This window comes from Chlamydotis macqueenii, chromosome 6, assembly GCF_036417535.1.
Source record: "Chlamydotis macqueenii isolate bChlMac1 chromosome 6, bChlMac1.mat, whole genome shotgun sequence".
Classification (NCBI taxonomy): Eukaryota; Metazoa; Chordata; class Aves; order Otidiformes; family Otididae; genus Chlamydotis; species Chlamydotis macqueenii.
In genome coordinates this window covers 2664287-2688435 of record NC_141561.1, presented here as the reverse complement: position 1 = coordinate 2688435, position 24149 = coordinate 2664287, and the positions used below count along the sequence as shown (strand labels likewise).

The following is a 24149-nucleotide window of genomic DNA, read 5'->3' as shown; positions in this document are numbered from 1 at the left end:
CTCGGTAATTGTTTGACACTTTTGACGTGACTGTGTGTGGTGTTGCCAATGTTTGTTTTTTTCCAGCTCCACTGGAAGGTGCACAATGGGTGACGGTGCTTGTCTGTGTGATGGCTTTGTGAGCTGGGAAAATACCTTTATTCAATTCTATTGGATTTTGGAGTGTGAAAATATTGCATGCTTTAAAAAAATCCCACAAAACACAACAGCAAAACCCCTTTTATCTCTAAATATCCAAAAAGGTTTGCTTGAGAATCTTAAAGGTGCGGAGTCACAGGCGTGGTATTTCTGATGAGTTCCTCTTTTTATTTATCTGCTGGAAAGAGCCAAGTCATTTCTAGATATTTATGGCCTCTTTGGATCTTGTCTTTCTATGGGATGTCCTGGAAATGCATGTGATTGTTATCAGATTCCTATTATAACACCGATAATTAGTCCCCAGACAGCTTCAGAAAATGCATGTTTTCTAATTATGAGATAGTCTTATTGAAACCAAGAATGTTGGATTTTTTTTCCCCCATGAGAAATGAGTATTCAGAGCTAAGAACTTAAATATTTCATAGTAGTCCACTTAGATGTCTTTGCAAAAAGCAATTCATTTTTTTCCAGTGCTTCACTCTCTGCTAAAAGAAACCTTATTCCGCTACCTAGTTATAATGATGGATAGGAGATGCTGTTGGTTGGTGTAAGAGACTTCTGGATCAGGGAGCAGTAGGATTCTTGAAAAATTCTTGATTGTTTTGGAGCTGCCGTTAAGCATTTCTGTTGCACGAGGAGGATGTGATAGTGAAAAACACGTTTTCTTATATGTCAAATGGCCCCAAGGCCTGCAATAACTTTTGCTGTACTCCTGAACAAAGTATTCTTGAATTTACTTAGATGCTTCAAGTCACAGTGTTGCTGTGACAGTCTTTTCTGTGTAATTGTCTTTGTGAGGTGAAGAAGACCTCTTATTTTGGGGCTTGAAAGTTGATTTTTAAAGTCACACGGGGAATCTACAGAGAAGTTGAGTCTCTGAAACGCAAGTATCATTCTGACTCCTCAATTATTCTTTGACTTAGCAAAGGATGTGCAGGAGACCATTATCTGAATTGGGGTAACTGGGTTAGTTCATATTTTTAGCAAAGCTCTTAGCAGAAGTCTGATTTTTTCTGCAGTTGTAATCTCTTTTCTTGACTGTACAGTTCTCCTGAATTGCTTGGATCTCTGTATTTAGGCCAACAGTGAGATGTGGATAATCCTACAACTTCTCAAAGAGCTTTGAGATTATATATTGTTCACTTAGTAATAATCTATTCCAAAAATCTATTAAAGAAAGTCTTCTGGCTTTTTTTTTTTTAATACATTGCTATGTAAGACAAATAGCTGAGCAGCTGCCCTTGCCGGCACTACGGCCTGCCGAGGGAAGCACAGGATGCAGCCGGAGGATGCCCGTATCTGTGTATGTATCTGTACGTGTATGGGACTAGCTCGTAACACGCAGTGATATTCCAACAGAAGGTGCTTGTGGCCCGTTCAGCTGGAACAGGCACACCAAATGTGTGTCTCTGCCTTGTTCTCTGTGTACCTGGCAGGATTTGCTGCTGGCTTGATCAGCGCCGCGTACACAATGGCTGCCGTGACCGTGGGAAGCCCCGCTGCTCTGGGTTTTACTGCTGATGCTCCTAGTAGCTGTTCCAGTTACACTGCAAACAGTTGTCTGCACCCATACAGCTCAGTCGTCTCCAGCTGCAGCAGCCAATTCCTCGTTAGCAGCCCAACACTGATTTTGTCACCATATAAATCATACAAAATGCTGCTGCTGAAGACTGACTTGTTAGTCTCGTACTGCTACCATCATGTCATACCCATCCTCTGCTTCTCTCCCTTTTTGTATTGCCTTTTTTCCTCTCCCCTTTTATATTACAGTTTGTTTATTTTCCTTTTTTTTTTTTTTTTGTTTTACATTTTGTTTGGTTTTTCTCCTCTTAGAACACATCTGTATGCTTTTTTATTTTCATACCACTTTCTGGGTCAAGCATAAATACCCAGTGGAAAACTCTGCTGTTATTTGATGAACTCATTGGCTTGATTATTTTTCACTTTATGGTATCTTTACAATTTAACTTCAAAGCAAAGTAGTTTAATGATGCAAACAAATCTTAGAGCAAAGTTAACCTTGCTATACAGAAGCATGTTTCTTTAGACTGGAGAAAAATATTTGCGTATATTGGTAATAAACGGTTTGTTCTGTCCATTGCTTGCTTTCTGTGCAGCCCAGATTTTCTGAGTATTATAGAATAACTTTAGCCATAACTTCAAATGAAACTGTTGCCAGCACAAACAATTTATTTTAATCGTACCATATGTGATCACTGAGCTGCGAAGCACTGTGTAAGAGTTGCCTTCCCTCTTTCTGTGCGGGAGGGAGATGGGACTCTGCTGCGGAGAGCTGAAGGAAAATGGAAACACCTGAAGTGGTTTCGTACCTGGCGTGTTGTGGAAGCCAGTGCCAGAGCTGGGAAAAAGAATGAGAAACGCAAACCCCTGGTTATCAGTGCCCGGCTCGGGAAACATCCAACTCACCCGCAGAACTGCTCTGCTTTGGGGAAAAAATGCTGAGATGAGTCACTGCCGTCTCCATCCTCTAATCAAGATGTTTGAAGGGCTGCGTGTTGGAGATGGCTACAAAGATCTGTAAGTGCGGAACTGGCTGCCCTGTCGGGAGCGGTGAGGAGCGCTGCCTTCAGCAGCTCTCCAGGCGCTGCATCCTCGTGGCAAAGGACGGGAGCTGCCGCAGGGGAACCAGCTCCGGCGCTGCGTGCGGCGCGTTTTGAAGGCTGGCTGTGTGCAGAGCTAGCGGAGAGGCTTATTGATGGGCTTGCTTGCTAGAAGCAGATTGAACTATTGCCCTGTTTTAAAAAATTATTTTAAAATTCACTTTTGTCAGAATTGGTCAATAGTAACTTAATATGGGACTTGGGTTTTTCTTCAAATTAATTGAACTCTTTCTCCTTAAGTTTTATGATTTGTACATGTGCTGTTTCAGCAACGACAGTACTGTATGAACGCGTAATTTCAGCTGAGCTTGCGCAGTTGAGCACATTGCTCTTCTGGCTTAATCCAGCTCTTAATCTGTTCACTTTAGCAGAGCTGCATTTGGCCTGTTTTGGATTCAGACTTTGTACTGGAACTGAACAAACCTGGATTTCACTTGCAAGTGACTTAGGCTCATCAGCTCTTTGGTCCCCTGTTTGTGCAATGGAAACACTCCTTCCTTTTCTCTTGCGTGTTCCTGGGTTTGGTGGTTTAAACTTTAGGATTTTCTGATTTTTGGTACCATGGTAGCTGATGGTTCACACTTCAGTTTCATTTTGAGAAAGTCATTTTGGACCCACTCTTTGAAATGCAGGAAGCCTGAAAGCTGAAGCAGCTGTAGCCTTGCTGGTGGCCGTGGGAATTCAGATGAATTATTCTGTCCTGGAGAGAGGTACCGTCTGTCTTTAGGATCTGGAGTCCGTTGCTGTGTATCTCTCCTGCTTTTCTTAAGACCCGTTGTTAGCTGTATGAATGTATTTCTACTGCCCGCAGTGGCTGAACTGCGTGAACACAGTCGTAGATGTGCGGGGACGAACACTGGAGCCTCGCTGCTCCTCCAACTCACGAGCAGCTCTCCTGCTGAGAGCTGTGTAGGGGCCACGACAGCACCACTGTCCTGCTGGTACGGCTCTGATCCTACACAGGGTTTATTTTTTTCACCATCATTGGAGTGCGGCATTGCTAATAAAGATGCCTCGTGTCGTGCAGTGCTCGCCCTCCAGGTAAGCTGCTGCGAAGGGAACGTGGGCAGCTCCTGATTGCTGGCACCGCACGCTGGGTGTGTCTGGGAAAAGTTACCTCTCCTCTTGAGGGGAGTAAGGGAGAAGGGCCATGTGGAGCTGAGACTGTTCATTTGCCAGTTATCTCCAAGGCTGAGCTGGTTTGTGTAACAAGAATTGCTTGCTTTTTATTTTTACTTTTTATTATTTCAGCCTGCCATTTGGAGTGGCATGGGTTTCAGAGACTTTGGGATCTGGGCATTGTAACTTGGATAAATATAAAGGGTGAGGAAGACAAGAGACCGCTGTGGCTTCAGGACTAAGGAGTCTGGGGCATTTTTTTTGTGTGTGTGTGTTTTTGTTTTTTTTTTTGTTTTTTTTTTTTTTTAAGTAGTTCCAAATGATGAGGGTGGCTGGAGGTTGGAGGCCGTCAGCAGAATGGCTTGTGCCTTAAGAGGAAGACTTAACTGCCTATCCTGGTGCAAATAAAAGGTCTGAATGATTGCTTGCACCCTCCTTATCCTCCTTATTTTCTGCTAGTTGACACTCCTGTGTCTTGCAGGTTTTGTTTGTTTCTGTTAGAGAGAAATAAGAATACGAATCATGACTTTTTGTGCCTCCTGAGCGCTGCAAGGGAACGGAGTGTGGCGGACCAGATTGTACACCGCTTTGAAGATTTGGGAAATGCAGAAGGAAGATATCAGCATTACTAAATCTGATAATGGAATTACTGTCAGATAACTCCAGCCAGCATTGCCTGTTTCTGGATAATTTAGCAGAAAGCGAGGCTGGTCTGCTGATCTCACTACTGCGCTGTAAGAGGAGATGTGCTGTGTAGGTAAGCTGCAATGCATTTATAGCTGCAGGGAAGGCTCAGGAAGGGGTTATGAGCCTGAAAATCTATTTTTGCTCTTAAAAAAACCCAAAATTACCAAAGAAGGTCCAAGCAGTGCATGTCGAAAAGAAATTCTGCAGCTCTTTGTTCTTATGAAATTTGTGTGTGTGTGTTTTAACCAGCTCAATAATACCACTTGAATTCATATTATTTGTGTAACAGTTTGAGCTGTGTCCTGCGGAGTAGCACAGTCAGACCCCCTTTGCCAGCTGTCCAGGAAAGCACAACTTGTCACCACGGAGTCCTTGGTATGGGACAAGTTGGCGTAGACATTGGCAAAGCCATTTGGGACCAGTTCCACTTGAATGCAGGGTGAGATTTAAACAACTCAGAATTACTTGATTGTTGACTTAATTTATCAGTGGTGGAGTAACTTACCAGAAATGCAAAAACCAGGTTCTTAAATACTGTTTTCCTCCTATAACTGGTGCAAAAGTGGAGGAGGCAGTAATTCTGGTTTGTAAGGGGTTGCAGTGTTTTTGTAAGGATGATTTTTTTTTATTTTATTTTTTTTTTGTCTAATTACCTGATGTGATTTTTGTGAACCAGAGGTACAGATAAGAATGCCTGCACTGGAACAGGATTGCTGAGTGTTACCAGACCATGACCCTGCTCCCACAGATATGTGGGGTTTACCAGTAGCGCTGGGGTCTCTGTTTCACAGTTTCCTATTTAAGCTTTCCCAGCCCCCACTACATTAGAGGCAGAATCCTTATTTTTTAAATATTACTAAAAGGTATGATTTTTGTAATATTACCTGGCCCCAGATGCTTTAGCTTGAGGAAGACTGGATGACTGGTGCTGAAATTGTGAGATTTGGACATACCAAGTTAAACTGAGAGTTCTGCTTTATTTTATTGTCCAGAAAATGGAATGAGATATATAAGAAAATCAGAGCAACAAGCCAAGAAGCAGAAGCTTGTTGGTTGTAAGGTTATGGATGGGAGTGAGCAGGTTCCTCTCTGTGCAGAGGGTATGGATGGCAGGAACCGGTGCTCTTGCAGCTGGAGATGAAGCTCCAAGTGACCAGGTTTGTGCTTGGCTGGTGCCGGGTGGCTTTGTTCTTCCCAAAAGGGAGCTGCCTCCTCTCTCCTCCACCCCTGCCTCTCCTAAATTGGGTGAAATGGCAGGGGGAGAAGCAACTGGGCAAATAATGGTAAGAATCAGAAGAAAAGGTAGAAGAAATCAATGGAAGTGTTACCAGAGTGAAAGGAGGTCAGCGATTTTGTAGTGGGAATCAAAGGCCGTATGAGACCCTGCAGTTCCTGCACATTCCTTCCCCAAAGATCTAGTGTTGCTCCCTGTTCTTTTTAAATCAGCTTTTAGTTTTGTGCTTCACGTGTGAAACATGGACCTCGCAGTAATGGCTCTGCCCCAGGTGGTGGGGAGTCCGCGGAACCAGAACGGAGAGAAATGGTGGGTGCGCAGAAGCTCAACAAAATGGCCGCCCTCGCGCGTGGGGTCTCTGCTCGGCGAACGCTGTTCTCCGTCCAGGTTTGAAGAGGTTTGTTGCCAGGAGCAACTTGTCTGCAATTCTCAGTGACAGGGTAATTGCTCTGCCTGCCTCGACATCTGAGCTCCCGTGAAGGCTCTTCCATGCTCAAATCGTGGCTGTTGCTGTAGTCGTTGAGGTGCAGAGCCGAGTATTTCCAATACACGACACCAGCCTAGGCTACAAGGCAGTCGAGCTACAAAGTAGAAGGGAATGCTAGGGCAGCTGTGCATCAAATATTTCTGTAGATAAAACCAGAGACAGCACTGCCCTGTGTGCTGCCCTTTCGGTTCTTCTTTTGAGCATCACTTTTCAATGGAAAAGGCAGAGGGAAGTACAGAAGTAATGGTGCTGTCATTCTTCCTTAATTCTCCAAAGTGTTTTCGGTGCATACGTTTTTAATTACATGGCATGAAAGAGGGCTGGGGCAGACTAGTGATAACGTTTCTGTTATGTTGTAGGCTTTTAAAATCCTGCTGCAACATCAGGTCAGCAAACATTCAAGCTCCCAGCGCTACTGGCATTTAGTATCTCGGTTTGTAAATGAGGAAGCAAGTCTGAAGTTGTTGTTAGTGGTCTCCCAGTGAATCAGGAACACAGTCAGCCAGCGAGGTGTCGAGGGTGAGCGTTATTTCCCCATCTCTGGGAGTGCAGTTTTACTCCATTGCGTTATGGACGCTGGTATCTTCCTCTCTCACTTCTCTTGGACACTAGTAGCCTGGGCTTTTGAACATCTGAGATCTTTCTATTCTTGAGGGCAGAGGAAAATAATCTACACGTAGCAGTGTTGCTCCTACAGTTTCCTGTCGGTGATTATGGGATGAAAACAATTCAGCTCTTTGGTGGAGCTTGTTCCCAGTGCAGAACCATGTTCTCACCATGATGTGCTGCCATGTAGATGGCATTTTGGCTCCGCACAGGTCAGCGTGAAGGGAGGCAGTTTGGGGAGCAGAGATGTGCTGTTGGGGTCTGAGCTCGTTGCTGTTGGGACTGCCTGGATGGTTTCGAGAGCCTCCAGGAACTCGTTCCTCAGGATTCAGTTGCACAATAAATTAGTGGCTCTGGCTTAATCCCCAGGAGACTGAACGAGTATATAGCCCAGCTGCAAATGTGACGGTTTATGCTTGTGCAGTGCTTTCTCTGCAGAACAAATACCGTACAATGCAGGCAGCGGGGTGCAAGCATCCCATTTGTTTCTTTTTGCCAATATATATCCAGCCTGTCAGGACGCTCTGTGACCAGTGGTGTAGTTTGTTCTCTGATCTCCTGCAATTCTTGGTTCTGTGGAGCATGCTGAAAAGAAAGCTGCTCTACGGACCAGTGATGCCCTCTCATTTCATTTTGACCTCTTCTGACCCGAGATGGATTTGAATCTACAACCGACAGCGCTCAGTATCCCGTTACTAATCTCCTGAGCCACCCAGTTGCCCCATAAATCTGTAAGTGATATGTTTAACAGAGTGGAGATTAACACAACACTGCCGCGGCAGAATTAAGATTTAGTTACGTCTTGAACCAGGACTGGTTTGTGTTGCGCTTCTCTTCTGTAGGTGGAGCTGAAGGTCAGCATCTTACTTGAGGTGTTTACTTCACCGAAACAGCTTAGTTTCGTGTTTTGAAATAGTGTTCTTTAAATAACAAAACCCCCCAGCAGTTTAAAACCAATTTTGAAGTATTGCATTTTTACACAATGGACAATTAATACATTGTTCTCTTTTCATTCTCAACTGCTACTAAAATCGTAAGACCTTTAGCTAGAGGAGTCTCAGGCTTCTATAATTACGGTACTTTTCTTTCTCTTTTCTTCTACAAATAATATTTTTTTGTCCTTTCTTTCTAAAGTGTTAGTTTGCATGGTTTCATATACAAAAGAAATTATTACAATCTCTTATCTTATTGATGTAAGGGAGTATGGTAGGTTAGCTGAAATGCTGGAGCCTGATAAAACTAGAGAAATTTGGGGTAATTTTGAGTTTGGCTTACCTTCCGAGCTCATTGAGTGCTTTTTTCCAGGAGGATTTGGAAGGTCTCTGTTGAAGGTGGAAGCTATCAAAAGCAGGTTAAACAGGGGCCCCTGTGCTGCTTGTGGCTATTATGTAGTAAATATCCTTGCAAGATTTCCATTTACCTAGGAACCTCTGATGTCGAGAAGATCTTTATCTGAAATGCAAGTGACAGCATTTTAAATTTAATTAAAATAAGCTTGTGGTTTGCTGAAGTAAAATGAGTAGATTATGAAGGTAGCTTCGAATAGGCCTGAAAAAGTCTATTACATTAGATAGAGCACACTAAATTAAACCAGTAGTTATCTGTTACTGGTAGCACAGTGGTGCAAGCTACCTGAAAGCCGGAGGGATGGTGCTGGAGATGATGTTCTCCCGTTTCCCTGAGGATTTTTAGCATAGCCTGTGTCTAATTCCTCACTCTGATGGTTTTATAGCTATGATAAAGTAGAGAGGTCTGCTAAACTTACAATCACGTATCCACTTAAAGCTTAGTCTTGTGAGACAAGATGGAAGAAACAATTTTATGAAAGAAAAACAAGTGTGAAAAATTAATTTCTTAATGTGGGGTGAAAGACCCAGGAAAGGGGGAATGATGCACATCTTAAGCTAGTGCTGTGCAGAGCCCCAAATGAAATCCTTTTTCCCACGATTATTAACACAGCTTCCTCTTTTCAGAGATTAAATTTAGCTCCAGGAGGATAACACCGCTCTCCCAATACCCGGTTTTGTGCCGTTGCATAAGCAGTTAAGTAATCGAGGCCCAAATCTGCACACTGCTGCATGGCGTGCGGGAAGGATGGTGCTAATCCTGCTGGCATTAGGCTGCACCGTGGAAGGAGTACGAGAGGATGTGCGGACCAAGCGCCGTGGGTCACGCAGCATCCACACACGGTGCTTGATGCTGCCGGGCGTTCAGGTGCGTGCGAAGTGATGAGGATGGCGAAGAGCTGGAAGAGGCTGTGTCCCAGGGCTTTTCCACCTCCCTGTCCTGTTCCCGAGCCAGGCAGCGCTGGGGAGTCCCGGAAGAGGAGGAGGAATGAGTTGGTTGCCCTCAAGTAAGAAGAGATCCTGTTTTCCACAATGCCGGTGGGTGCTCCCAGCTGGGCTACAGCCTCCAGCAGTGATGGAGCTCCTGAGCCTTGCACGCACTGGGATGCTGCTTCTCCAGCCCCTCGCCCAGCCTTCGTCCCAGCTGTGGGGAGTGTGTGAGCCTGCAGTTTATCATCTGATGGCTGGGCTAGGGGCCGCGAGGCTGTTTGCACTGCTTTTTTATTTTTGTGGCTAGAGTTATGTTGGTAACGTCCCATCTGAGCGGCTGAGAAGAGCCAGCGAGGAGTTAGAGCGTCTGCAGGGTCTGTGGTGGCGGGTGGCTGAATACACCGGGTTCATCTCATCCTCCACACCGTGCTGACTAACTTCTACCAACACAAGTAAATAGTAATAGCTGTGACTCTGGATATCGCTGTGACTCTGGATATTGCTGTGTCAGAAGTCTAAATGATTGTTGCCAAAGGGTATTGTTTAATAGTTGGCTTTGTACTGGGAGATCTTTGTATTTAAAATTCATATAAGATTTCTTGAGGAGTGTATTTTCCAGATCATGCATTTACGTAGAAGAAAAGCTTTAAAATAATTTCTAAGACTTGGTTTCCTAAATTGCCAATCTGTACCAAAGTAAAATAATGCTTTCTGAAAACAGGAGTTATAGCAAGGAGTGAAAGGTTCTTCCTGTAGAGAGTGAAAGCTAGAAGTGGATCTCTGGCCACGAGCCAAATTCCATCAGCTCCACAGAAATATTCATAAGGTAGATCAATAATTAAGCCTGCTATGCAAAAGTAATGCTGTGTTTGACTCAGATTGCTCTGCAGTGCCTCTTCATACATGACTACTTGTTTTGATTTACTTTCCAACTGTATTTTAGGAATATTACCAAGATTTAAGAATTTATTTTGGAGAACTTGGTTTGACTATGGAGTGTATTCAGGTTATTTTGAATAAATTTTCTCTTTTTTTAATATCCCAAGTGTTCTGAACTCTGATCTACTTGGTGAATTGCTATTGCCTCAGTGTTTTTAAAGGGCAAGCTAGCATAGAAAATGGATAGGATGGCAGTGGCATTTCCGTAGTCCATATGGCTGAACAAAGGAAAAACATAATAACTAAATTTAACTGTTTGGCTAACATGCCTTTATTTGCTTTGTCTGTCTTTAATGCTCTTGATTTCAATCCTCACTGAAGATAGACAGCTTCAGGAGAATGGGGTAAATCCTGTTCAGTTCTTGTGCTTTATCAGCAAAGTACTGACAACCTTGTAGTTGCAGAATCTGTATAACTTGTGAGGAAAATAAGTCATTCTGTCTAAGAAGTTATGTCTAATTCCAGGGGAAATTTGCAGGGCCAGCTATTTATCCCACTTGTGAATGGAGCAAGTTTAATTTAATTCCTTTAATTCTACTACATAGGAATTAAAGGGAAGAAATGTGTTTTATGCCACCTTCTGAGGGAGAAACTGCTGCACGAGGGATGTGCCTGCACTGAAAAATTGAATTGCTGCTGGTGATAGTTTGCTTTTTGCTCTTTGAAAAAATCTGTCTTCCAGGCCTGCAATTACATATCTTTTATTTATAAAACCTCTCCTACAAGAGCACTTATGATAGTGAAAACTAGCTGGGAAATAATTTCCCATTAATTAAGCTCCTGCGTATCCCATGACTCTATTACCTGTATGCTCATCCATTGTGTGTACTGTCAGGGGCATCTTGTATGGCGTGTTAAACCCACTCGTAGATCCGTTCGTTCCAACTGCATCAATAAAACTCTTTGACTTGAGTAGGGAGCCAGAATAATAATGACAAAGTTTCAGCGGAGTCACGGTTTGCCAAACGCTTCATCTGACAATCCGAGCCACGTGATTTGGCACTGTTTTGTTTCTGCAGGGACCAAAAGTTTTCCCGAGCTACTGGCTGATGATTGCATGGCTGATGCACCCCTTTTACAGGGGTTGACCAGGTTGTGGAGAAAAGAACCTCCCTGCCTTCTGAGGGGAGGGAGGACTAAGATGAGTGAGAGGCACCCTCTGTACGCGCTCTCTGTGTGACCTCCTCACACAGAGGTGCAGCTGGCAGCACAGACACATGGACCTTGTGACCTGTGGTCCTGCTTCAGTCGCTGGTGCTCAGACCTCCGTACACATGCATGCACGCGCAAGGAACTCCCTCGCCCAGAAAGAGAGTTAGAAAGGAATTTAGTAAGAAGATAGGACAGTGCTGATCAGGTGTGGGGCATGGCCGGACAAACATAGTGACCAGCAGCCTGCTTACATGGCTCATGCTTTTGTCTCTTCATCCCATGTTTGTTCCTCCCCAAATCACCCACATCTCTCCCTTTCCTTGCCTTTGTCCTCCCCTAACTGATGCAGTCCCAAAATGATCTTCCCCTACATCCCATACTGTGTGCTGTACCCATAAGCACTCTGAAAGGTGATCGTGAGAGCCATCTTGACAGCTTTCACACCTGGACCATGGGGCAGATGCTCTCCAGGGACAGCCTTGGCAGGTACCTCTTCCTGCAGTCTGCCATTTCTGTCCCCCGCCTGCCTCTGTGCTTCTGCGCTCCTCGGGATGCGTGGAGATGAGCCTTGGGTGGACTGATGGATGTGTTTCTGTTAAAAAAGACTGCATGATCTCTTCTTGAATCTCATTCAAAACGGTGTCCCCCTCGAGGATGTGCTGATGTGGTATTTTGCAGACAGGTAGGAATGAGCTCCACCATCGGCAGAGCTTGTATGTCTGGGGTCAGAACTGCGCTAGGCACGTTCACCACTGCCAGTGGGCATGTAACTTCCTCACAGCTGTTGTCTGCTCAGGCAGAACAAACTTGCATCTGTCCTGGGATAAATCTGGATGGTATCTCTAATTCTGGGGCATGGTTTCAGGCTATAATTCCTCATCAGGGTCAAATATCTCCTTACAGCCCCTCAAAAGCCAAGAAACCCAGCATTTTGTATGCTCTCCTCTTCCTTTTTACTTTAGCTATTATATATCTGAGCTACGTGCTGGCTGTTGGAAATTCTGTTGTAAGCCATCTCGCCTTGCCCACGGTTTTTGTATGGCACTTTGGGGATGGATTCTGCCTCCGAGCTCACGTGCCTGAAAGTCAGATGTCGTCTTGCTCAGCACCATAACCTGCAGAGACAGTGGTGGAGTCGGCCCTGAACGTCTGTCTGAAGATCACAGGGAATTAATAATGAAATTGCATTAGGGCTCCTAATTGTTAGCATGCAGCTCTAAGCACTGAGCGCTTCTCATTTCCTGTCTGTGTGGAGTTTAGGAGAGTTGAGATTTCTCTTTTAAACAGGAAATGTATCTGGTTATATTTGATTGAGGCTGCGCTAGCTTCTAGAGATAGTACTGCTCTGTCATGTTGCCTGTCAAATGATGGGTTTGGTAGCACAATTTATGGTTAAGATCCTTTTTGTGCTTGTGAAATCCACAGATTTTTCTTAAATGCCAAGCCTGTAAACTCAACAGAAAACTCTAACCGTGAAGCCGGTGAAATAATAATTGGCAATACATACGAATGGCATTGTCTGTGCTATCGAAGGGCCAGAACAGGATCCATCTCGCTGTCAATACAGCTTCAGCAGGAATCGTGTGGGTGGATCGGAGCGCTTACCCTAGCCATTATGCGGCAGTGGCATACGTTAATGGAACAGATTGTCAGGAGGACTGTAGGAAGTAATCGCATAGGCAGGAAGATGTGATTTATGTATGAGATAATACACTGCATATAATGAGAAAGTTTGAAAAATAACGTATGGAGGCAGCACGCAGATAAACCTGTGAGCATCAACGCAGGAAATAACACTTTATTTCTAGCTGCTTAGTGCTTTCTTGAATAAGCGCTAATAAGGCTGAAATCCTCCTGATTTTGGTATTAACTCAAGCTGAGTTACATTTGGAAAAAAAAAAAAATAAAAGCACTTGTGTTATTTCTGAAAATGACAATAGGGGAAAAAGTACCGCTTGGGAACATGCCAAAAATAAGGTGATGGTCCTGCTTGCTCAGCCTCCCTCTCTGTTTTGGAGCAGAACCTTTGGATCTGCCAGCATGTTGTCTTTGTAGGATGGCTATGGCTTTTGTTACCTTTGAGAAAAGTCTGTCAGACATTAAGAGCTTATAACAATAGCACCCTCCAAAACAACCAAAACCAAAACCCAAATTGTAGTTAGCTCCAGAGGAAAGTCTTCTATCTTAACAGTATCTTGGCAGCTGAGTTGCCACAGCTTTCCTTCAGGCTGGGCATCTTCTCCCTGCTGAAGGTGTGGTGGTCTCCTCCAGCCCCTCTAAGCTGAGGTTGATCTCCTGCGGGACACGTGCAGAGTGGGGTCTGTGAGCTGCCCGGCTGGGCCGTGGAAGGGGTGAGGTGGTGAAGGTCACAGTGTGCCAGCAGGAGCCTGGAGCTGATGATGAGGAGGACTCCAAGGAGAGCTGGTGGGACAGAAAGGTCAGAGAGCTGAACAAGGTGAGTGGGTGACACAGGAGGTGCCCAACATTTCTCCAACATCAGAGACCCAAGCAGGAATTTCTGAACAAGGAAAGAGAGGAGGATGAGGAGCATAAGGAGCAGGGAGTGTAGGTGGGGAGAAGAGGGTTGATCAGGATGGAGAGGTTTTAGGGCAGAGGAGAAGCAGTGGTAGAGCAACAGAAGTATAAACCCTCAAACTGAGGATAGGCAGAGGGTGCCCACTCATTATACTCTCCTTTGTGAGCTTGAGTTGGCTTTGTCTAAGATCAATGCGGAGACGAAGCACAGAAAACCTCCCCAAAAAACCCGTAAGTGCTGCTTGGATAATGAAGCGCTCTCATTTGGTGCGGTTGGTGAGAGGTGCTTTGTGATCCCTCACATTCATTTATTTTTTTCAGATATCACCGTTGGGTGTTCCAGTCTGGTAGCTTCCCAGAACAAAATCCCAAGGAAGAAGTTTCACCTACATAGCACGTTTGTGAATTGCTGCTTTACATTTGTAGCTTTTCAGTTTGGCAGCTCAATAACAGTTGTGGCCAGTGCCTCTTTCAGCTGCCTGCAGCACATTGATGATGGGATTGTTTTTTGGGGCTCTCTGACATTATCGTTGTGGAGAGCTCAGTAGAAGAGCTGGATTGATTGCGCCGGAGCAATGTGTGCTGGTTGGCTGTGGTAGGATGGTGTGCTGGCATTGCTCTCCGCTGCTCTCTCACATTCCTTAGCTAATACTTTGAGAAACTGTTCCAGACTGGTTATAGCAGGGCTGGGCAGCCCTTTCCATCCTGGGAACAAAGAGCTTTGTCCAGCTGAGAGCCACAGAACGTGCGCTGTCCGTGGAAAGCTGTGGAGGGACAGAGTTTGGGGTAGGTGCCAGCTGGGTGCTCCCAGCACCCCCTCCGCTCTCTCCCGGGCTCGGCGGAGAACTGGGGGCTGGGGCTGCATTGGTGATGTCGGTCTGAGTCGCCTCTTTGGGCTTGTGTCTTACCAAGTGGGCTGCTTGGATGGCCCAGTGTTCGCCCCACGCCAGCACAAGACCATGAATTATTTACTAAACGATTTATAAATTGCCTTCTTATCCTTCAGATCCAAAACTCTGGGATGAAACATGAAGAACACACATTGCAAGCAAACACCTCTCTGTCTGTTTTTCCCCTGTGGCTGTTAAGTACCTGAGTTTAAGGAGCAGGCAAGCGAAAGCTTGTGATCTGCTTGAAGTAAAATCAAAGTGTGACAAAAGTGACTAATTGCGCACCGCGTTTGAACAGCTGGCTGCAAGTGGCAGAAGTGGCACGTCGACGCGACAGAACGAGGCTCCCGCATCGGGTACCCAGCCACCTCGCAGTCGGCTTTGAAGCGCTCGTCAGGCTGTTCTTGGAGCAGGTGTCACGTCTTCGGAGAGAAATACTACAGCCTTTGATGGAAGATAAGGAAGATGTTACGCGTCCGCTTAGTGTAACTTTAAATAAAGGAATTGTATTTTAAATGCAAATGTCTTGCTTGTTTTTGAGTTGTAAGGAGCTGAACTGCTGTCTTAAGAATTGATTTGCCTTTTAAGTGTCATGCAAACCTATTTTTAGGATTGCTAGTATGTGTTTCTCTTGTAACCAATTATACTGGCTACAAAGAGGAATCACAATTTTCTGGAAGCGTGCGTGCGGGTTGTGCGGTATGTACACACGGCGAAGTGTCAGCCGTGCTGTCACCTGGGAGCTAGGGCACCTCGGTGCCTGTGGTGAGAGGGTGGTGGTGCTTGGAAATGGGCTGATTCTATCCAGAACATCGTTTTGGAGCTCTTTCCACATGGCATCTTGTTATTTGTTGGTGCTAAGGATAACAATCATGACAATTTGTGAATAAAATGCAGGCTTAGGGCAACATCACAGTCTGACTGGGCTGCCTGGTTTGGGTCTAACCTATGGTTTTACCCACACAGGTTTGCATGTTTGGCGTAGAATTGAAACCAGGCTGTTTCTGCTGAAGGCACACATAGCGTGCTGGGACCACGCTTGGACCGTGCTGGCCACCCCGGCCTCGGCAGAAGGCGGCTCCCAGGAGCTGCAGACTTCTCCTTCTCTCAGCTCTGGCTGCTGTTTCTCACACCACAGCTTTCAGTAATGAACAGCAAATCTTTTGCAAATATTTGTATGGCTATTCCCCCTTCAGTCCTAGGAGAGAGAGAAAATAATCAACTTTCAGTTGCTAATATTTCAGCTTCTTGTTTCCTGCAACTGTAACTGCTGACCCAAATGTGAACACACAGAAAACATATGCCACATTTTATTTGCCAGCTATAGAAAAGATGGTTTTGGAGCACACAAGATGTCACATCTGTTTAGTCAACAAAATATTGTAGTCTCCATTGCACTGAATAGCTTTCTTTGTAGTAAATGCTGCATTTCAGGATGCCTGTTAAATTTGGTCTGTAAACTGATTAAAATGTTCTTTGTCTTATAGAGTTTCTCTTTTGTTTGCAGCAAGGGAAGCCGTATGTCTTTGACAGAGTGTTACCTCCTAATACAACCCAGGAACAAGTTTATAATGCCTGTGCCAAGCAAATCGTTAAAGGTAGGTGTTGTCTTTGTTTATTCCTGCTTGGGGGGGAGGCAAAAAGATGTCTGCCTGGCCCCTCAAGCTGTTTAAAGAAAGGATAAGAAATGTTTAGATGTCTATATGGGAGTTTGGTAATCAGTAATTCCAAGTGTTTCCTTTTTCTAAGGACTTGTTTGTGTAAAAAAGCCAAACCAAACCCCAAACCAAACAAAGAAGGAAAAGAGCTGAAGGAATTGCAGCAGTTGTCCCTGACTTTCTCCTTGGGTGTGACTGTTATTCCGCACAAATACTTGCTTTTTGTGATGTATGATAAGCCACAAAAAGCAGGGTCTTCATGCAGCATGAGACTCTTTAGTACGGAATGAGCATGGAATAGCTGCGTCTTCAAATGGAAGGATGGGCTGGTAAAGGAAAATACAGAAGGCACTGATTTTGTAGCTGTTTTGCATGCAGATAGCTTGCATTCTGAAACAACATGAGAACACAAGTGCCTATTTGTTTAAAACAAAACCTTCATGAACTGTTGAAATTTCAAGACTTGTACCACCCTCAAATCGCCCTCAGACCTCCCACTTGGTTCTGATCCTGGATAGTCCACCCATGAAGGTATTGCAGCTGCCACAGCACCTCAGGGGTTATGAGTAGTACCTGGTCTAGTTGTTCCCTGGCCTTGTGTGGTGTCCCTGTGCCCCCCAAGATTTGGTCCTCGGTTTTTGTTTTTAAATCAAAGTATGTAGACGGTGGGAATGGTGTCAGAGCTGCTCAGGGCTGTGCTTTTACAGCAACGCAAGGCTGCGTGTTGAACTCTGTGGAGTTTATGTGGCATGAGAGATTTGGGGTTGCTCAGAGGTGCAGGAGCTACCGAAGCGGTGTTGAAGGACTTGGTAATGTTTCAGATGTGGAGCTGGATCTGCTGAGAGCTTGTGTGTGCTGCCAGTGGGGAGAGGTCCCTGGGGCGAGCGGCGCTGCTGCAAACCCTGGGTTCTGTTCTGGAGGAAATGGGTGGGCTCACTGGGACAGCCTCGAGCAAACCAACATGCATGGAATCTAGATGATCAGGGGTGAGGACCAGCAGCTAAATTATTTGATGTCGGAGAGAGGAAATGAGTCATAAGACTTCAGTTGCCTCTTCTCAGAGGGGAGCCTAATTATGGCAATTCTGACTTCAGAGGGGTAAGCTTTTAATAAAAACTGGTGGGACTGGAGTTGTAGAGCTTAGAAATAATTCGTTTGGGTGGCTGACATACCACACAGCTTCTGGAAGTTTGGGGAGCTGTACTACTGTGCGCGCTAACAAAAGCAGCACATCACTGTTTGTAGACTTGCGGAGGGTATTTATATCCCCTGTGGAAGTTGGTTTCCTCTGAAAATGGTGAGAGAAATAAAATTCTGTTTGAGAGCAATTTAGAAGACCTACATCAGTGCCTAAGTCACCAAATAGAAAGCCAAATACTTTCCAGAGTCCTAGCTGAAAATAGAGTTCAAACTTACTGTTGTATTTGTGTTAACTTGGACCTTCTAGATAACTTGAAAGGCAAGTTTGATGGGGGTGAGGGTGTAGAAGAAAAGAAAAGAGAGAGAGAAGAAAAAAAGAGAGAAGGAGAGAAAGAGAGAGTGACAAGGATAGTGATGGGGAGGGAGAGAAAGAGGGTGTAAGATGGGGAGAGAGGTAGGGAGAGCACAGTGTTACTAGAGTGGTGCTCTTGAGCTCGGGGCTTACATTTCCTTACGTTTCATTTCCAGTTTAAATCCTAATAAAGTGAAGAATGTGAAACGGGCTGAGCTGTTTCTGATAGACTGGAACAATGTAATTCACTACATGGAAATAGGAGCTGAGTGCATTGCAACTTGGAGCGCTATTTAAGTCTTTGAGACTTCTTTCGATAGCTGTTCAAGGTTACCATTTGTTATCAGATTTCCTTGTATCCCCATGAAATGGCTGATGGTTTTTACAGAAAATGCCAGCTGGCCTAACAGGCTCCAAAACAATGGTTATAGTCACTATGTTGACAGTAAGAATGGCCCAAATGAGGTTTTTTCACTAAAGAAGAAATGGGATTAGGTTTAAGTAAACAGTTCGATGACTAAGTCCAAGTATTTCACATTCCGTACGTGAGAGATGTGAGAAACAAGGAGATTTTTGGAGGAGGAGAAGCAACCTGTGCGTTACAGCACTCGCATCGGGCTGGGCGCTGGGTTGGTGGTTGTTCAGGGTACTGCCAAGGGCAGAGGTACCGGTAGTGGAAGCGTGTGGGGAATCATCACTGGTGTACGTGACCGCAGTTTGGGAAGTTGTGTTTGCATTTTTTTTTAACCAAACTAAGAAATATCACTAAATCTGACAGGGAACAATAATGTGTGATTGCGGCCGCTTTTGCTTTGTTTCCTATTGCTCTCTATTGCCAGAAAACAGCTTTATCTTCTCAGTCTACACAGATGGATGCCCGTATCTGGATTTCACATCTTTCCTACCATTACACTGAGGGGAGAATATATAATGGCTCAAGCTATTGCTGAGCACTGGAGCTGTGAGCACGTTAGTGCACGCGTGAACATCTGCGCATCTGTGTGTCCTGTGAGGAGGAGAAAATTGCTTGAATGATTTTTTTGGGTGGTGGGATTGCTCTCACTGAGTAGCTCATTGACTTTCTATTCCGGTTACAAATACGGGCCTCAAATGCCGAGTCGAAGAACTAGAAGGTTTAGAGATGGAAAAGATAAGTAATGGGCTAAACTTGGTTGTAGAAATAAGGCTGAAAGGACTTCTGGTCTTTCCTCTTGCCATGAAGACTCCTGTAGCTGTCAGTGGTCCATTTGAAAGGTTTGTTATGAGTTACGTAAAAATCCCAACTGATCTTTGTTCGGTCACTGTGTACATTTTTTTTTTTTTTTTTCCTTGCTCTTAAGCTTTGTGCAGGCTGTTTCTGTTGGGGACTGTCTTCTCTATTCAATTGACAGATGGTGTTTTAACTGTCTTAAGGTGGAAAGCATTCCAACAAAAACAACCTCTTTTGCTGTGGAGACCACTGGCCTTTTTAACTGCAGGTGATGCAAAGAACTTTATTTTTAACAGAATAAGGTATTTTTTGTTAATTGGGAAGGTAAATGACTTACCTATCCTTCCTCAAGCAGCAATGTCTCTTAGTATACATTTATGCTAATTCTGACCAATTTTCTTACATAACAGTTGATTAATCAGATTATTTTCCTCCTAGGCTGTGTCCTAGAGCTGACATTGTACCTTGCATTCACCTGGAGATAATAAGCTCTCCTTTTTTTTTTTTTTTAATTCAAACTAGTTATGTTTTTTTTCAGTTAACCAGGTTTACCAAAATGAGGAAATAGCAGTAGTGAACTCTTAGATTCTTTTTAACTGTCCTGGGAATTTAAAGGTGGTACTTCAGAAACAAACAGGAATTGCACGTGTTTGCTCAAGGATTTCTGAACCACCCCCAGAACACTTAGTTGTATTTTTTGATGCCTAAACACCTTTGAAACTCTAGCTCTGTGCACCTTCCAGACACTTTAGCTCATCTTCCCCATGTGCTAGTTTTCACCTAAAGAGGAAAATGAACCTTCCTTCTTTTCCGGCTTCCAGGTAGATTTTAGTTTAGAATAAAAAATTTCAAATACAGTTGCATGAAATACTGCCTTGCCGGTAGGGAATTTTGAAATTTAGTACTAATCTGATTAACTTTTTAAAAGGAAGTAATGCTTTTGTGTTAAACACAAGATAGAACTTTTTATCTCGTGAGCTGCTACCACTGCAGATCCGTGGCTGCATCTCTGTCTCCTCCTCGTTGGTCCTACGCTCCGTGTTCCTGCTGGTTCTCCCACCTTAGACCCGTTGGTGCAAGCTGAGTGGAGCTGCTAGCAGGATTTGACGTTTGGATCATCAGCAGTCTTCAGGAATTTGCTAAGCAGCTAATACGTTGAAGGTTTATTGGAAACAATGCCATTAAAATTGCAGCCATGAAAGTTCAGGTGATTGCGCTTTGAATGTGGTGCAGCCGGGGGGCCGGCAGCGAGGCTCGCCAGCTGTTTTCTGTGTGCAAGCTGCCGTTGCTGGAGCCCTTCCCTTCCACTCAAGTTCCTTCTGTGTTGAACTGAAAATCAATGAGCTGTTCCCTTCAGAAAAGAACTGGTGAATGAATGTTTTGAAATACCAATAATATGAAATTTGGCCCTATTTCGAAGCCTGTTGGTGAAGGAATGGGTCGCAGGCATGAACTCAGGATAGCAGTGCATCTGTGCCTGGACAGCTGGTTTTATCTATGCAATTATTATTTATAATCACTTATTTTGAACTTTGTTTCCTTAAAGCAAGAATAAGCAGTGTCTCTATTTTTATAAACAGATGAGGATGCTAAATTCATACAAAATGTTAATAGCGGCATGACAGTAATTACAGTCTCTAACTTTGTCATTCACTAGATTGCCAGATTTGAAAAATTTACCCAGCAATACTCTGGGGGGTCTGTACAACCTCTGGCATTCCTGTCCTCTCCAGCTCTCCAAATAGTTCTGCCACAACTTAAACGGTTAGGCGCTGTGTTTAATTAGAATATACATTTTTAAGTGGCTTCGTTCCAATTTCATCCTTACTCAGTATGGCTGGATAGGAAATGTGGGTCTTGTCGCAGTTGTCTTTGAAAAAGATCTCTTTCCCTTTCCTTTCTTTTATCCATTTGTTTTCTTTGAAATCACCTTTCTGTGGTTTTTCTCTGATTTTTTTTTCATGCTTGTTCTTTCTTTATTCTTTTTATATTTTTCTCATGTACCTTATTTAATGATCCTTCCTATCTGGAACCTACATACCTACATACACATAAATGGAGATATAAAAAAGGAGATGGTGTGTGTATGTGTTTATGTTATGTAATGCAGATGACATTGTATGTGATAGTATAAAATAGGGTTGTGTGTGTATTTGCTATAAATTCACACACACATAGGTACTGTTTTTCTCCTGGTAGCCTCAATTAGTACACATATAGAGGGTGGGAAACAGAAATATTTCAGAGGCAGAGAAGGCCAGCTCTAACAGCAGGAGATGTGTTTGCAAGTGGCCCTGGACAGGAAAGTTGCTGCCCAGCCAGCTGCCAGCTGGGTTTCGGTGCCTGTTCTCAGTCCCCTCTGCAGGCTTTTCCTTTTGATTTTATTTTTTTGCTACTGGCTTTGCTGCTCTATCTCTGCCCGGTGTTTCTGCTCCGGAGGCCCGCGGCAGAGCTCCGGCGCCGAGTACGGTGCCGCTGGCCCCTGGCAAGAGCATCGGGTGCAGTGGTGAGGGAAAGGTGGGCGTCCCTAAGCACAGCACCCTGGCCACCATCCTTCCGCTCCCTCGGGGCCTGGGGGTCTTTCTGATGGGGACAGCACGGGGTTGTCACCACTGCTTTTTAGATTGAAGGCTTCCTCAGTTCTTTATTTTCAATAAAGCAAATTTCTGTTTGTCTGACTTTCTTCTTGCTTTGCTCTCCTGCTCTGCAGATGAGCTTGAAAATTAATGAGGCCGTGAACTTTTGTGGGTGTTCTAGTAGTAAAAAAAGTATGAGTTTGTTTAATTTTCACTCTGTTACGTGGTGTTTAAAATGCATTTCCATGTTACACAGCTATATTGGATAGCACCTAGTGCCCAGAGATTTTTTTTTGTTTGTTTCCAGGAAAATTAGAGAGACGTCGATAAATCTGTAATTCTCCAATGTAGATTTTGTTATGATTTTTTTTTTTTTTGCCTAACGATAGCTAGTTATGTCATATTTCTTCCATTCTTTATTGCACAAACTGTTTTCTAATTGAGCTTCAGCATTGTGGCAGACTTACAAAATGCTGATAATTCAGCTTTAAGGTCTCAATATGAGTTTTAACGTTTTCCTTCTTCTTGCAGATGTTCTTGAAGGCTACAACGGCACAATCTTTGCTTATGGACAGACATCATCAGGAAAAACGCATACTATGGAGGTACGGTGGCAAAATTAAATCAGTTTGGTAGCGGCAGTAGGATTAGACGTACCAATTACCTGAACAAGCCAGCTATCTGGAGCACTCAGCTGTGAGTGACATATAAAGAGAGATCTGGCTGTGTTTGGCTGCTTCTGCCTTTTAAGCTCTAGTATTTCTTTCAATGTGGAGGTTTTTTTCAAGAGGTGGTTAGAGATACGTAGTTAAACTAACAAATGGTGAGTGAAAAATATCAAGTATAGTTTCTTCATATTTGTCATAATGGTTTAGGTGCGTGTGTATTTTAAAGGATTTGAGTGAGATTTGTTAATCCACAAATGAAGACAGCAGTAAGGGTCTGCAGAGTTCTGCATGCAGAATTATGAAAATTCATGCCTAGGTTATTGATTTTCTCATTTGCACACCTCTTCTGGGAATACTGCTCTTGCGTGCTGCAGCACAGACGGGTGAATTTGAGAATTGTTGCTTTGGAGCAGAAGAATACCAAATTATACCAAATTCCAGTGGCTGAAGTCCTAAGTCTGTTCATATTTCTGCTACGTGAAGTGTGACAGTGTAGGGTTTTTTTTCCTGTGGTTTTTTTTTAGCTATTCAGTTAGAAGACATTTAGATATTTTAGTCTCTTGCTAAAAAAGGAGAACCATTCAAACGTTTAATCCTCGCACAGGATTGTTCCATCACACCACTGTACAAGCTGGGTGCGTATGTCTTGGAGCGTTCCAGTTCAACCGTGAACTTTGAACAGGTCTGCAGCAAAGTTTTGCTAAATGGAAGGGAAAAAAAAAAAAAGAGCTTTCATTTGTTTAACAGCATCAGATGGTTTTGCTAGCTGATTAACACAGGTGACCTGCCTAACCCGGAGGTTAAAGAGGCAGGAAAGCAATATTCTCTCGAGCCAACAGGCCCTGGTGAAATTGCTGTTCAGTCGCCACAGTCGCTCCTTTCCTGGAGGTTGCAATAACTGATGCCTCACGTCTAATTAAGTCTGTCCTTGCGAGGATGGAGGAAATCACTAGCTCAGCCCTCACAGATGGCACAATGGCTGAGTAATCCACCAGCTCTGAGTGTAATTAAATCAAAATGTCTGCAGGGCTTGAGCTGGTGCTTCCACATGGCATGGGGAAAGATCTCTTAAAGCCAATTTATATTCAGAATTACAAGCTGCGATAAAGAAAATGACTGTAGGAAAATGGCTGATTTACTTCTTTAATAAAGAAAAAGCTGTCATTCTAAAGTGGTATCAAGTCTATATTCAGTTTTAATCCCTCTTTTAACCTAACATCCTCTTGTAGAGTTCCTAAAGTATGTTGTGGAAGAAAAAAAATATTCTGAAGTTGCAGAAATAGTAAATCCTCTTGGTAAAGCTGTTATGGAGGATTTTCTGTGAAATGGGAAATGCTTCATAGTGTGAAGCTTAAACAGGACAAGGTAGTGTAATGTAGCCAGGATAGGCTTTCTGGCATACACAGGTCTTTCTCCTGTGCTAGAGAAAACATTTGGCAACCCGTACGGTAGAGTATAACCAAAACCTTCTTAAAAATAAAGTATTTTTGTCCATAAGATTATATTGATGGGCTTTGACCTTATAATAGCGTTTTCAACAGTGGATGCCTCTGGACTGTAGTTATTATGTCAACACCCTGGAAGAAAACAGCACTGTCTCCAGCGTTACACTTCACTGGCTGCTGTCTGCCTGCCATGTGTAAGTGTGGAAATTAATGTTCTTATTAAAATGAGAGGCTTTAATGAGCAGAGAACTCTGTCCTGGTGCTTTGGGCGAGTTTACTAACAGCAATGGCAGCATGGCAGCAGCAGCAGCACGTTTCTCCAAACTTTTTGAGGTTACAGCTAAATCTATGAGAGTGGGTTTTTTTTTTTTTATTATAGTGGGACATCCTTCCATCATCTCTTGTTTTAATAAAAA

The 24149-nt window shown here is 43.9% G+C and overlaps 1 protein-coding gene across 1 annotated transcript in view; it reads left to right on the top strand.

The window, feature by feature from the left end:
• The window catches only part of KIF5C (kinesin family member 5C), an 80201-nt gene that overhangs the window by 8287 nt on the left and 47765 nt on the right, over window positions 1-24149 (top strand). Inside the window, exons 2-3 of the mRNA XM_086751032.1 lie at window positions 16192-16282; window positions 22152-22225. Of these exons, the coding sequence (XP_086607158.1) occupies window positions 16192-16282; window positions 22152-22225 (165 nt within the window). The remainder of the gene's footprint in view (window positions 1-16191; window positions 16283-22151; window positions 22226-24149) is intronic.